Genomic DNA, 15,924 nt, shown 5'->3' on the forward strand with positions numbered 1-15,924 from the left:
TCGCTGATGATTGTGTGAGGGTCGAACAATGTAGGCTAGTGAAATATTGTACACCTGAGAGATGAGGGATATGAGGGGTCTTCAAACTCTTGAAGCAATATTGTTACCATTTTTGATAAATGCAACTGTATAGATTCAAACCTGCAGTGAAAAATGACAGGTGCATAATGAGCACTTTGCTCTGTACAATTATTGTGGGTAATACATTAGTAAATACAATGAAAGTCGAGTCAAGACTGAACATCAGGTTCTGGTAAAAATAATATTCCATGGTAAGCAATACTGCTAAATGCTTTCAATGGCATGTCAATGACCACACTGCTTGTTTTTTTATAGGAAGAGGTTCAGAGGTCCTGAACATGGCTCAGTTCTATCAGGATGCTTCCATTAATGGGATAGCAGCGGATATGATTGGAGCTGCACCTGTCCAGCAGGAAGATCGGGAACTAGATGGCGCTGACGAACAGGTTAGTTATGATTGACATAGTTACCTACTTACATAATTGGTCAGGCTGAAAAAAGATACATGCACATCAAGTTAAACCAAAGGCCAAAAAAATAAATAAGTGAAATACCTTGTATGATTAGATGCTTAAACTCACAGATGATCCAGAAGAAGGCAAAAACCCTTAACTCCAACAGGAAAAAAAATCCTTTCTAATCCCAAAAGGCAAATGGATAGCCCCTCAATTACGCCTCCCTGCTTTCTGAGACAGGTAAGGCTAATTCCCCGTACACACGATCGGATTTTCTGACAACAAATGTTGGATGTGAGCTTGTTGGCTGAAAGTCTGACCATGTGTATGCTACATCGAACATTTGTTGTCTAGCTTTCCGTCAACAAATATTGGCTAGCAGGTTCTCAAATTTTCAGCCAACAAAACTTTGTTGTCGGAATTTCTGATCGTGTGTACACAAGTCCGACGCACAAAAGTTCACACCAACAACCTTCAAACCACATTCCATGGTTTTGTTGTCAGAAAGTTTGATCGTGTGTATGGGGCATTAGACTTAAAGGCCAATTCCATGTCCCATCCCACACCCACCCACCATGTTCCATCCCACACCCACCAACCATGTTCTATCCCATATCCACCCACCATGTTCCATCCCATATACCATACCCACCCACCATGTTCCATCCCATATCCCATACCCACCCAGCCTGCTTCCACTTCCAAAGTCGAACAGTCCTTGCAATATTGTGTTTCCATTTTTTTTTATACTTTTACAGGAATCTTTGGGCTGGTCAAATGGCGTTCATGCTCCCCTTCTTTCCCCCGTATCCCTGGCTTGAGTAGTACATGAAAATTCAGAGAGCTGCGCTGATGTATTGTCTTTAGCGTCATTCCTTTCATCATGATATGTCAGTGCGGGCTATGTGGTGATGTCCCCTCAGGGATCAGGTCAATAACACCCTGCACTGATAGTATATCCTCAGCAGTCTTTGGTTGAATTACACTGGGTACGGTGAGGCACAGTGCTTGAGATGAAGTCAGTATGCCAGAGTTACATTTTATGTTTTTACATAAGCTGGGGGCACAATAAAAAGTTTGCCTTGGGGAAGAAAAAGAAGAAAAAAAAAGTTTGCCTTGAAGAATATGAATATTGAACCACTAGAGATATAACATAGAAAAGCAATGGCAGAAAAAAAGACCAAATGGACCATCGAGTATTTTTTTTTCTATCTATACATATTTTTGTATTTTGTGGATCTGTAGACTACAGTGTTGTGGAGTGTTTGGTGACCATAAATGCCCAATTTGTGATCTAAAAAAACCTCACCCATACCACAAGTATTTTTATCTTCAAATAATTTTTATTAGAGTTTTATAGAAAACATACAAAAGCATACAAATTACAGTCAGTACATGTTTTGACAGTCAGTTACACTTGGAAATACAGATCCGCAACCAACATATAGCATTTCTTTAACAAAATAGTGACACCCCCCGTGCACTAAACAGATACACGTAGGGCCTAGGTCGTTATGTAGGGCCCATCCGCCCGGGTGGACCCAAGCAGGCCCCCTAGGAGACTGCATCCCCCGAGCGGGTACACCCCCGCTGTGATTCAGTCTAATCAGTATAAGGTAAAGCGGAAGAACTTGTGGTGGCAAAGTGCACTTGGAAAATTACTGATAACATTATCCGACTGTATTTATCATAAATCAAATTGTTTGTAAATCGAGTAACAACTCTAATAACAACTCAAAACTTAAAACTTGAAACCTTAAAGTCAGTCTTGAAAGTAGCATTGCCTATTCCCTTATTTACTCCCAGCGAAGGCGGGCTGACCCTTATTGCTATACGACAAGTACCACTTGTGCCATGGAGCCCATGACTCGCATGTTTCCTCATACTTCCCCAGAGTGGAAGAATGCAGAATTTCGTATTGGCTATGGGTGTGCACAGTAGTCATAACTTCCAAGAGGGATGGGGCTACGGTATCTCGCCAGTGCCTAAGGATGATTAATCTGGTAGCCAACAGCACATGTGAAACTACTGTTTGACATGTGCTAGGAAATTTGTCCAGGTCAAGCGAGAGTATCGACGTCTCTGGGTCCAGTTTCCCTTGCGTACCTGTAATGTTGTAGATAGCTCGCTCAATTTGTTCCCAAAGTGGGCCTAGCTTAGGACACTGCCAGAGGATATGACTCAAAGATCCATAACCCCCGCAGCTCCTCCAACACTCAGACGAGGTTGTGCGATACATTTTTGAGAGGCGGCTTGGGGTTAAGTACCATCTGAGTGTGATTTTCTGTTGCATTTCTCGCAAATTAGTGCTTTTTGTGGATCTGTGTGTCAGTTTGAAAGCCCTCTCCCATTGTTCTATCAGAAAAACCTTTCCCAGTTCCATCTCCCATGCCTCCATATTATGCGATTTCTCGCACAGGTTTTTCCCCCTGAAGACCCATGTATATTATGGAAATCCCCCTCGATTTGTTAAGTGTATCCGTATAGAAGCTATGCAAATTAGAGGGAAGTGAAAACTTTACGTTAGTATCCTTCTTGAGGAGCTGTGAAAGCTGTAAGTATCTGTAGTACTCCCGTTCCGGCAGGTCAAATTCCCTGGAAATAGAGGGAAAGGGCCTAATACGTGAATCTAGCATGATGTCTTCTAGATAGTGGATGCCTCGGTCTTCCTATAACTTCAAATTAATGTCCGGTATCAGATATCTGATCACCGACATGGGTAATTTTGGGGGAGAAAGAGTACCCGCTCCTTTACAATGTTTTTTAAAATACAGCCAAGCCCTCAGGGCGGCCAATATGGTAGGCGACAATTGGGTATTTAGAAAAGAATGTGAGTGTGCCGTAAGTAAGAAATCCTTCAACGTACCCGATGACAGGTGTGACTCTTCAATTTCCGACCATAGTTTCCTCTGGTCGGAATTGGGGATGATCCAGTGTCTGAGTTGGGTCAGGATTGCCGCAAAATAGTAATCCTGGATATGAACGTGTCCCACTCCGCCTGCTCTCTTATGCTTGATCATCTTACCGAAGGCACACCTAGCCTTTTCCCCTGCCATACAAACCTGTTCAGTACAGACTGCATAACTTGGAAATATGAGTTAGGTAGTGGTATAGGAAGCATACGAAAGACGTACAATATTTGAGGCAGAATCTGCATTTTAAAAGCCGCCAGTTTTCCCAACCAGGACAATTCTGTCACTGAAATGGCTTTCAACTGCCCCTCAAGCTTGTTTAGCAATGGAGTATACTTAGCTGCTACCAGCCCATCCGTCTTGGAAGTGAGAGTTATGCCTAAGTACTTGATCCCTTCTTGACTCCATATATACGGGAACCTCTGTTCCAATTTGTTCTTGGAGTGGTTCGGGACTCCTAAGTTCAGTATGTAAGATTTACTTGCATTTATTTTGTAGTATGATATGTCGTTAAAATCTTGTAGGGCTCGGTGCACCGCTTCTAAAGAGTCCTCAACATCTGTGAGCATCAGAATAATATCGTCTGCAAACAAGCTGATGACATGCTCCCTCCCCCCAATGCTTACTCCATGTACTTGTGGATGCGTTCTCAAATAGATAGCGAGAGGTTCCATCAGTAGGTTAAAGATCAGGGGTGACAACGGGCACCCCTGCCTCGTCCCATTCGTAATCTGAAACGGCTTAGATAGAGCCCCTGCCACAAGTACCTGAGCCGACGGCTTGGAGTATAAGGCCATTATGGCGGTATAGATTGCACCGACAAAACCAAACCCCTGCAACACCCGAGAAAGAAACTGCCAATGTATTCTATCGAACGCCTTCTCTGCATCCAGCGCAAGGAGCAAAGAAGGCGTTCCTCTCTTATTAACAGTATGGATCACATTGATCAGGCGCCTAGTAGCGTCCGAGGACTGCCTCCCTTTAGTAAATCCTGATTGATCCGCATCGATCAACTCAGCCAGGATATGCATTAACCTTGTGGCCATAAGCTTAGCATAAATGTTAACATCATTATTCAGCAATGATATTGGACGAAAATTCTGCGGTGAATCCGGACTTTTACCCGGTTTCGGCAATGCAACTATAGTGGCTTTCAGCATTACCTGAGGGAACGAGGAGGAGGCAGCAGCAGACCCAAACACCTCCACCATATGGGGGATTAATATATCTTGAAAGGATTGATAGTATTCCCCAGGGAAACCATCTGGGCCCGGGGATTTGTTTAAAGGTAGTCCCTTTATTAACTGGCCAAGTTCCACGCCTGTAATGGGACTATTTAACACTTGTAAATGATCCTCCGTAAGCTTGGGGAGGTTAAGCGTGTGTAGGAAGTTGTCTATATCGGTAGTGGACGGTTGTGTTATAGTAGGGTCGTCTTTAAGGTTGTACAATGAGCCATAGTAGCTACTAAACGCATCCGCTATATCCTGTGGGTGCTGTAGTTTAGTCTTCGTCTTATGGTGTAGTACATATTGAATGTGGGTCCTATGTCTATACCCCTTTAATTTTTGCGCTAGCAGTTTCCCCGCTCATTGCCACTGGTGTAGTAAGTCAATTTCATTTTCCTGGAGGCTTTCTCAAAGTCCTCCAGAAGGCCCATTCTCAATTCTGTTCTTAGCAGCGTGAGTTGGTCTGTCAAGGTTTGAGTCGTGTTTCGCATGTTTTGGGCCTCTAGGGACTTCAATGTTTCAATAATAGCCGAGGTCCGCTGCTGCCTCTCCCTTTTAGCCCTTACCCCTTGCTGGATCAGTACTCCCCTGGCGAACGCCTTGTGGGCATTCCAGAGAATAAAAGGATCTGATACTGAGCCTACATTAGTATTAAAGAATTCAGATAGTAGTTTCTGAACATATTCCTTGGTCGGACCATGACGGAGGAGTCGGGGGTTTGCTCTCCAAATAAAAGCGTTTTTCCTGTTCGTAGGATTCCCCACTTGCAACTCCACCGGAGCATGGTCCGACCAAGTTATGTCGTGTATCTGCGCAGATTTGCATTGAAACAGTAACTGCTTGTCAATCAAAAACAAATCGATCCTGCTATATGTTTTGTGGCTATGAGAAAAGAATGAAAAGTCCCTGGCGTTGGCGTTCAAACATCTCCACGCATCAAAAAGGAAGTGCTTGCGCAAAAATGGGAGAAGAGAAGGTTGAGGCCTTTTTGGATGTGAGGTAGAGTCCAGCTTGTGATCTGGAGCCACATTAAAGTCCCCGCAGATCAGCAAGGAGCCTTGAAGTACCTGATGAATTTTTTTCTTAATTTTATTCAAAAATTTGGATTGGCCCGCGTTAGGGCCATAGATGTTCGCCAGTGTATAGAGTGAAGAGTTAATTTCACAGATCATAATTAAAAATCTGCCCTGAGAGTCCTCCTCAATTCTGTGTAATTTAAATGCGACAATGTCTCTGACCGCCACCATCACCCCTCTTTTCTTTTGGTCCGCACTAGCAAAAAAGGTCTGAGGGAATTTGGGATGGGTGCATTTTGGAGGTGCAGTGCTCTGAAAGTGAGTCTCTTGCACGCACAAGATGTCACAGTTCCTTTGGAGGGCCTCTTTCCATAGAGACCTGCGCTTAGCGGGGTGATTAAGGCCCTTGGCGTTGATTGATAAAAATTTAACCGCCATGGAAGATGAATGTAGAGAAGGTGCTTACCAAGCGGGAGCGACTCACCCGCATGACTGTTGCATAGCGCCAACGTAGGTTTCGTAGGAGTTTCACAGGCCGATGTTCTAATGGATTCGGAGGACATAGGATGGAAGCGTGCCTTGCATCTGGGAGGGAAGGGACGACTGACCATTCAAAGAGAAAAATAAGGTGAGAGTCAACAATGAACTGGGTGGATAAGTGCCACCAACCATGTAAAAGAAAAAAAATCAGTAGCAGAAAAGTCAAACATAACCAAAATGTGAAAAAGTGTGACATAATGCCACTCAAGTAGTAATAACTTGGGGGAAAAGTTGTATCCAACTTTACGGAGTGAAACAATACCTCCTGAGCGGGTGAGGAGTAAAGGATCCCTGTTCCCGATCAGGTGTGTTTGCGGGCGTTTTTGTGGTTAACAGTGTGCCATTCTGTATCCTGCTCATCGCAGGAGCTACCCTGTCGGGGAAGCTTCTGAGTATCTGCAATGATCCCCCATGAACTCAACAGGGCCATGCCCTTGGGGATGGAGTCCATCACATATTCCTTGCCATCTTTCGTGACTATCAGTTTTGTGGGGAAACCCCATCTGTAGCTTATCTTATGATTTCTGAGTGCTTTTGTCAAATTAACCATGTTTCTACGTTTTTGCAGCGTATAATGAGAAAGATCCGCATAGAATTGCAGATGAGAGTATTTGTGAGGAATCTGGTCCTTCTGCCTAGTGGCAAGCATGAGTTTTTCCTTCGTGTGGAAAAAATGCAGGCGGAGAATGACGTCTCTGGGGATGTTGTCAGATAGGTAACTGGGTTTTGGGAGTCTGTGGATTCTGTCCACTGTGAAGTCAAGCTCCTTCAGGTCCGGCAGAATGGCCATAAAAAGCTGTACTGCATAGTCCCTCAGCTCCTGCTGTTGCACCGACTCGGGGACCCCTCTAATCTTCACGTTATTCCTCCTAGACCTATCTTCAATGTCCGCCATTTTAGCTCTGATATCTTCTATCTCATCATCCTTCGCCTCATTGGCGTCAACTAGTTCATTAATAGTTGTAGCATATTCCCCCATTCTGTGTTCAATATGGGTCACTTTAGCAGTCACAGACTGTAGATCCTTCCCAAATTTATGCATGCATGCAACCATGTCCGAATTCAGTGAGTCCCTCAAGGAAACTAGCATCTCCTTTAACACAGTGTCCATAACCGGTTGACCGATAGTGGGGAATGTATCTATGGAGTCTGGCAGCTCCCTAGTGTCATCCCCTGAGTCTAAGAGGGAGCTCACCTCATGGACGCCATCCGCGTCATCCGGATTGAATCGCGCCTTCTCCGGGCTCCCGGAGGATGTTGTGGCTGGCGGGGACTTCGGATCACCCGGAGGGCTGCTTCTTTTGTGCTTCCCATGCTGCGTTCCGCGGCTGGAGGCCACGATGGACGGCATGGAGGTATGGCCGGCGCCATCTTGCTTCCCCTCATAGGCAAAGTATTCCGTGAGCCTTGCTGGCCCTCCTGGCCTGCGTTTCTTCCCCGGCATGTCAGCGTGGTGGTCCCTGACTGTCGGGGGTCTGGATCGCCGCCGTGGGTGCCTGAAAGAGCGATCGGGATGGGTGATGTTAGCCGCTTCTTCCCCGCTGAGTCAGGAGCTCCTCTACTACGCGTCCATCTTGGACTCCGGCTAGCTCCGCCCCCCCCCCATACCACAAGTATTTTTAATTACTGAACACTGACTACACTGAAAACATTTTGGATTGTGTCTGTGGTGTGGACAATGTTTGAGGCCAGATTATTTTATCGTAACCTTAGCACATCCCTGGTCATGGTGTTCAACAATGTGCAATGGTCATGTAAATTTTATGTTTACAGCTAGATTATAGTGAAACTGTACTTTGCACAATTAGATTAAGATAAGAGAAGTACTTAATGACCCACCCCCAGCTTGCTATGTATACTTGCCTTCCATTTGTTCTTCCAGAGACCCTACATATAGTAAGTTGATCTGGTTAGAGCTTGTTGAGGGCTAAGGACTGTAACCTCTGCTGTCAGATGACATCTCTCTGGCTAGGAGACTACCTGCCTAGGCACCTAGTGCATGATGTAAAGAAGTGGAGACCATTACATGCCCCCCCCCCCCCCAGGTGATTAATATAGGTGCTAGGGGAAGCAGACACCAAATTAAGTGAATGTTACCTTACGTAGTGAGAAAGTCAACCAGCGCTAAAAAAACTGAAACAGAAAAAAAATATATAAATAAAGAAAAAATGCAGCTAGAATACTGTAGGTCAAATTACCAAATCCCACATTTCAAAATATAAATATCTCAGTACAGCGCAAATACAAAAAACTCTTTACAGTGAAATACTAAATGCATAAACAAAAGTCCATATAGTGAATGATACAATATACAGTGATCAAGAAAGATCAAAAAAGAGTCCACTTGTGCAGTGTGTCTTAAATCAATATATCCAGTGACGATGTGATCCCTTCACCAATGAACTAGTTGGACTCTCACCTCATCGAATGGACCCCTGATAAATCAGATAGGTCAAAAACACACGTTCCCATCAAGGGTGAAGTATAAGGCTACAGCAAACCAAACGGAAGCATTTCCAGATAGAATCTCCTCAATGTCATCAGATCAGGATAATGTCATATATGAAAAAGAACAAGCAAATCTAGTGCTCTCCGTTTGATACCAATTTATTAAAACAAATGAATAAGAACAAATTTCCACTCACATTTCTAAGCACTGATCTCCAGTGCCGAGTGCAAAGCAGGAAATAACATGCAAGGATCAGTGTGTCAGCTGGCGGATGACGTCACGACGCGAGTCACGTGGTCCGTACGCGTTGCGTCCCAGGGAAAGGGCGGGACTTCATCAGCGGTGATGAAGACTTAAGACTCTTTTTTGATCTTTCTTGATCACTGTATATTGTATCATTCACTATATGGACTTTTGTTTATGCATTTAGTATTTCACTGTAAAGAGTTTTTTGTATTTGCGCTGTACTGAGATATTTATATTTTGAAATGTTACCTTACGACCAATTGGGTGTATATATTACCCTATGATCAATTAATTGTTACCCCACATAAAAAAACACAGCTTCACCTGAAAATGATGTCATTAACTTGATGTGGCACTGCAGCTGTGGTTCATTGTAGTGTTGTACTGCACGCGTGCAATTATTTTTGCCAGTTTGATATGGGCTGCCAAGTACCTCACTGACTAAAACATTATTATGACTTGGCATGTGTGCTGTGGTATGCTACAGCATGGGTATGTTGCCCCCTACTACAGCTCTGTATTGGGGTTTGGTGTTAAATGAATGGCACTGCACAAACTGCTAAGTGTTTAGCACTTCTGCCTAGCAGCACTAGGGTCATTGGTTCAAATCCCAACCACAACACCACCTGCCTGGAGTTTCCACGTTCTCTCAGTACAGTGTGTGGGTTTCTTCTGGATACTCTTCCTCTAACACTCCAAAGACTTGCTGGCAGGTTAATTGACTCCTGTCTAAATTGGCCCTAGTATATATATGTATGCAGTGGTGGGCCACTTCATTAGGGTCTATCACATAAAATACATTTACATTTTTGGTTGTAACATGACAAAATGTGGCAAATTTCAAGGAGTATGAATACTTTTTTAAGGCACTTTAGCTTGCATGGCCTGCCACATTTCCTTAGTTATAATCACCCAGATTGCTCCGTATCACTATCACTCTGGAATATCTACCAGGCTTCCTCATGAAGAATCTAGCTCTGTTCAATGACTACTGAACGTGTTCAATTCCAATAAAAATCAGTTTGAGTGAGGAACACTCTTTACAGAGGCAAAGCTGTGAGAATTCCACATATATTTGCAATTGCGTGCAACTAAAACCCCTGTTTTTAATGCAAATTATTAGCCCATGCCATTTTGGATTTTTCGCAGGCTATTTTGCAGAAATTATTAATTTCCTCTCTCCGTAAACACTTGGCCTGGCTCTTTTAGCATGTTTTCAGTTACAAAGTTATGCATTTCAGTTTAAAAAAAAAATAGTGGATTGTCCATCAATTTCTTACAAACTATTTTTTTTAAGATACAATACTGTTTTTACCTTTTTCATTGTTATCTCCCTGTTGAGTATCTCCTGCAGCTTATTTGCAGCCATTTTATGTTTAAATACACCCCACCAATGTCTGCATGGCATTTCTCAGAACAGGATTCTTGCTGGTGATGACCTGTTGCATGCCTGCATACTGTGCATTGAAGCATTCACTTGTGGCCTCCCCCAGAAGCCTGTATGGCTAGGTGACAACACAAAGGTACAATTAGGAGACATGGACAGATCGATGTCCCCTTTGAGCTGGCCGCTCAGCTGTTGGCTAATTGCCAGCTCCTGTCACTCCACAATGACACAGCTGTTGTTAATCTGCTTGTCAGTCCTGCCTTCTTAAAGCCGTCCAGCTCACTTCATCTCTGTCTTCGGTCACATCTCAGAGAATTTTCTCCTGCGTTCCTGTTGAAGACTTGCTCGGCTGACATCCCTTCTGGCTCCTGATCCTGCTTGCTGTACTACAACGTTGATCTCTGGCTCTCTGACATTGGCATTGGCTGACTACCTGGCTATGAATTGACTACACTTACTCTGTTTACTTTTTTATTATTATTAAACAAGTGTGATTAACTGTACTTCTGTCTCGGTTTGATTCATGGTTTCTGACACAGGATCACCAGATATTATTTTAATGAAAGCTACAGATTTAAAAATAATTGAAAATGGTTTTTAAAAAGACTTGAAGATGTTAAAGCTTATTATGCCGCATACAGACAATCGGAATTTACGAAAAACAAACCGTGGATTTATTTTCGACGGATGTTGGCTCAAACCCGTGTTGCATACACACGATCGCACAAATGTTGTCGGAAATTCTGACCGTCAAGAATGCAATGACTTACAACGCGTACGACAAGCCAAGGAAAATGAAGTTCAATAGCCAGTGCGGCTCTTCTGCTTGATTGCGAGCATGCATGGAATTTTGTGTGCCGGAATTGTCTACGCACGCTCGGAATTTACGTCAACGGATTTTGTTGTCGGAAGATTTGACATCCAGCTCCCAAACATCTGTTGTCGAAAATGCTGACAGCAAATGTTCGATGGAGCCTACACACGGTCGGAATTTCCGACAACAAGCTCACATCGAATATTTGTTGTCAGAAATTCTGATCGTGTGTACGCGGCATCATAGGCTCATTTATGACCAACTAATAAACCAATACCTTGCCCCCCCCCCAAAAAAAAAATGGAAGCTGATTAAGTTGGAAATAAGGCAAGGCCACAGCCTTTTTGGACTTTTCAAAAGTACAACTTTCCAAATGTACCAAACAATGCCAGTCACAGTAAACCATGAGCACCTAAAAAACATAAACTCACATAGTCTAAGAGGCCTGTCCTTACCATCAGTGCCAGACAGGCATTAGACTGACTCCAGAATTTAACTTGAGGGCATAGCTCATAAAGCAACATCAAGTTCTGGCAAGGTTAAAACTGCCACACGCAAGTCAGTGGTACACTGACAAGCGCCCCACCGCAGCCAGCACTTGCTCGACACCAGATTGTAAGCCAAGATTAACATATTTAGGTCAATCATTTAAATGAACCCCATCAGGTCTCAATAAATATTGTTATCTCCCTCAGGACCCCACTGGCGGACAACAACGCCACCAATCCCGTGGACAAATATGAAAACCTAGGCATTCACCTTGTGGCGAAACAGCTCGAAACAAGAACAAAATATGTGACAGGCCAAAACCAGAAAACTGGGGGACAATGTTAAACCAAACAATAGATTGGTAAAACTGGCACAACATGCTTAATAGAGGAAATTTAATCTACAGACTGGTAATGTCCTACATTGTTACCCCATACATGCATGATAAGAATGAAGGGGCCAGAAACAAACTGTCTCAGGTAATACCAGCAGCCAGTGTTGACCATGAAAACTGCAACAACGAATTCTGACAACTGCAAAGGAAAATTTTCCCCACAGTGTCAAAATTCAGCATGGCAGGAAGGATAAATAAAGGAAGGAGTCAACGATGATCCAAAGTAATACTGGAGAGAGACATGAAATTTGAACAAAAAGGTGAGAATGAATATATAGCTAAAAATTTTAATTATTCCCACCTACCTAAAAGCCATCTCTGTCATCTGAAAAAAACCATCCCATTGTCAGCAATGGCTGCCCCAATGAGAAAAGAGTATGTGGGAAAAATCATTAGGAGACAAGACCAACTGAGAAAAGGAAAAGGCAGAGACCCGAAAATGTTTTAATTTGTTGAGGTTGGAAGAATCAGCTGGAGATAAAAACAAAAAGATTCTGTAATCAGCACATCCACTGAGTTACCACCAACTGAGCATTTGTCCTCTGAGACAAGTTCACTATTCCTAAAGGTGCCAAAGAATGCCCAAGAAAAGGCAACTCAAAACAAGAGAGCTCTAAATGTGAAAACAGAGTGCAAAATCGAGAGGATGTCGGTTAGGTTGTGCACAGAAAACTGGTGCCGAAATTAAGGGAAGCAAGTCAGATGTGTCCAGACCCTCAAAACCCTCTCAATAAGAAAACTTTTGAGATGTCCTGCCAGCTGAATAGTCTGAACCAAACAATACAGGAGGTACCCACCATCGAACATGCCACAACGTTATCTTGCAGTTGGCGGAGGTAGGAGAAAAGAGCCAGGTGCCTGTCCCACAGGGGAAAGGGAGAACTCATTAACAGATGGAGGTACCCATTGATCCCAAATTTTCTGGGAGGAGAGGCACAAATGAGGGGCCCAACAGGAGTCAGAAACGAGACTACACAATAAGGGAAGGACAAGGAAGACCCACAGCTGTTGAAGCCAAAAAGCAGAAGCGGGTGAACTGTAAACAAGAGGACAAATCAACCATGGAATTAGCTACATCTGAAACCAAACAGTCAACTGAAGACATCCAAGCACCAGGAAAAACACAACAGGGGGAACAAAGGGTGGAGAGCATGCAGAGAGGCAGATAACCACTTGTATCACACTCCTCAGTCCAAAGAACTACTCTGCAAATTTTCCACCAATTATTCCACTTTTATCATATAAGGCAAGAGCTCTAACAGCATCATATTACACAACAAATAGAGTTGGGCCCATAAGGCCATCCAAGGTTCGGCAGACCAGTTACGCTGGAAGAAAATGCCAAAGCTACAGGAGCTGAAAGCAGCCCTGCAAAACTCCAGCTGTGAATTCTCCAATTCCTCCATTTATTAAAGAATGACCATTAGAGGGGTACAAGAAGGACAACTGAGCTTCCAAGTCATTGAAGCTGCTTCAGCCAGAGCTTCCTAGAGTCCCTTGGGAATTTAACCAAAGATAGGAGCTAATTAATCCCAGGGAGTTGACAGACCATCTCCACAATGTCTGTTTTGGGAGAAGTCATTACCTTGGAGCGGTAATTCTTTGTATCTTGTTACACCCACCAGAGTTTTGCATTTTACACTTATTTTTAACAGTACAGTGAGTTTATATAGTGAAATACAGTAGTCAGAACTCTGTGGTTAACACCGACTGGTTAGATGTTCACAGGTTTGCTAATCTGACAGGAAATCGCTGCTTTTAAAATTAAACATCTAAACATTCAGATGGAGTTCTAAGGACTGTATTAAACTCACTTTCCTGTTAAAAATAAGTGTAAAATGCAAAACTCCGGTGGGTGTAACAAGATGTCCGCTTTCCCCCTTCTCAATGTATTCTTACTGTAGAGGAGTGTGGGGTGTAGCAAGATTGCACATTCTGATGGGTCGCCTAATCCGATGAAACAGGGGAAATTTAGACAGGATCTAATTAACCTACAAGCATGTCTTTGGAGTGTGGGAGGAAACCAGAGTACCCGGAGGAAACCCACGCAGGCACAGGGAGAATATACAAACACCAGGCAGGTAGTGTCGATGTTGGGATTCAAATCAGCAACCCTTTTTACTGCTAGGCGAAAGTGCTATCCACTAAACCACTGTGCCACCCATACTGTATATGACTTATACCCTGCATTCCAGGTTGTGGGCAGAGGAGTGAATGGGGAAAGTAGGAGAGGAGCCAGCGCCGTCAGCACCAGTAGCTGTGGTGAAAGGCCCCATCCCACACAGGAATGAGAATAGGGGAAGGCTGCTGGGTGTAGAGGAGAGACACCTTCTGGTCAGATCAGCAGGGGATGTGATATCTGAGAGACGCACTCTGGTGTGGGTAACAACAGTAGTCCATGAATTAAAGGAGAGGGCTATGTAAATGATCCTGTAGAGCTGTAGGCAGAGTGGGGAATGTAGAAGTGGAGCCAGCAAACTCATTGCCAGTGGCTCCAGTACTAATCCAATGTCTAACTGAAGTGGTTGGGACCCTGCAGGGGCTGGGGATCAGTCAGTATGGTGGATCAGAGCACCTGTGAGATTTTTGTAGTGAGGGGCCTGGGAACAGAGGAGGGATACTCATCTAGCAACTCTTGTGACAGCTGAATCTCCTCAGAGCAGTTGGATCTGCCCCAGCGTAGAATTTTCCAAGAGTTCAGGCTCCACCTCAGGTCTTTGTAGCTAATCCTAAGGGGGCTACTTAACTTCCCTTCAAAGTCTCCACCCACAGTGATGCTATGCTTCAAGCAGTCAAGACTCCCTTTCCCTAAGATCCCTTTCACACTAAAGACATTTTTCAGGCGCTAAAGGGCTAAAAATAGCGCCTGTAAAGCGCCTAAAAAACACCTCCTTTGCAGCCCCAGTGTGAAAGTTGAGTGCTTTCACACTGGAGTGGTGCGTTGCAGAACATTAGAAAAAGTCCTACAAGCAGCATCTTTAGAGTGGTGGAGGAGCTCCAATGCCCATTGAAATAAATGGGCACTGCTGCCGAAGCACCTGCAAAGTGCTTCAGCAGCGGCGCTTTTCGGGTGCATTTAACCCTTTCTTCGGCTGCTAGCAGGGGTTATAAGTACCACGCTAGCAGCCTAAAAGCGCTGCTAAAACAATGGTAAATCGCCGCTGAAACTAGTGGTGCTTTACCCCTAACGCGGCCAGCTGGCAGTTTGAAAGGGCTCTAAAGGCGGTTCAAGGGGCGTTCATTAGCATACTAATTGTTTTTGATTTTCAGAACTCGTAAAGTGTGGTTTTTGTATCGCTCTAGACTTACTCTGTGCCCTTTGGGTGCTTTTTATGTTATTATCCTGAGACATATTTTTATTCTCATACAGGTGAAAGATATCTTGGGCAACAATGCTGATTATGATGAGGAAGCGGAAGAGAAGAGATACTACCGCCGGAAAAAACTTTTGACCATAAAGAGTGTTATTTCTGCAAGCTTGGCTGCTGCCATAACATACGGCGTATATTTGGGTAAGTTACAGATTTGGGTTGCAGGTCCCCACGATGGAAGAAAAAGCTGTTCTTGGTTACCCATAGAAACCAGTCCGATCCTCTTTCATTATGATATTGGGACGAAATAAAGGGCATAATGTGGTTTTTATAGTCAACAAGAAGACCATCATGAAGCTTGACCTGTCAGATATCAAACTCCATTTAAAACATTATAGTTTTATAGCAACTAGTGTATCTGAAATGGTCTTGCTATGCTCCTCAGCACAGCTGCATTCAGACAGCATGAAGAAGGACCAGCACTAGCTGCCAACCAGTGTGCTGCTAACTCTTTTGTCAGCAGGCTGATGGTGTGTTCTTGACCAAGATGTGCTGCTGCCATGAAGGTTTAGGATCTAGTATGTAGACCTTTCATAAAAATTCTTACTTCATGTGAACCAATAGGACAGCATGTCAGCATTACTGAATGTAATATAAAGTA

General features: G+C 43.8%; 1 protein-coding gene across 2 annotated transcripts in view; it reads left to right on the forward strand.

Moving 5' to 3' along the window:
• Positions 1-15,924, forward strand: part of UNC93B1 (unc-93B1 regulator of TLR signaling) — an 86,379-nt gene that overhangs the window by 23,068 nt on the left and 47,387 nt on the right. For both annotated transcript variants that reach the window (XM_077454685.1, XM_077454687.1), the window contains exons 2-3: positions 337-467; positions 15,323-15,464. In XM_077454685.1, coding sequence (XP_077310811.1) covers positions 360-467; positions 15,323-15,464 — 250 coding nt within the window. In that variant the 5' untranslated portion in view covers positions 337-359. The remainder of the gene's footprint in view (positions 1-336; positions 468-15,322; positions 15,465-15,924) is intronic.

This window comes from Lithobates pipiens, unplaced genomic scaffold (assembly GCF_037356315.1).
Source record: "Lithobates pipiens isolate NorthernLeopardFrog02 unplaced genomic scaffold, aLitPip1_a1.2 Scaffold_25, whole genome shotgun sequence".
NCBI lineage: Eukaryota > Metazoa > Chordata > Amphibia > Anura > Ranidae > Lithobates > Lithobates pipiens.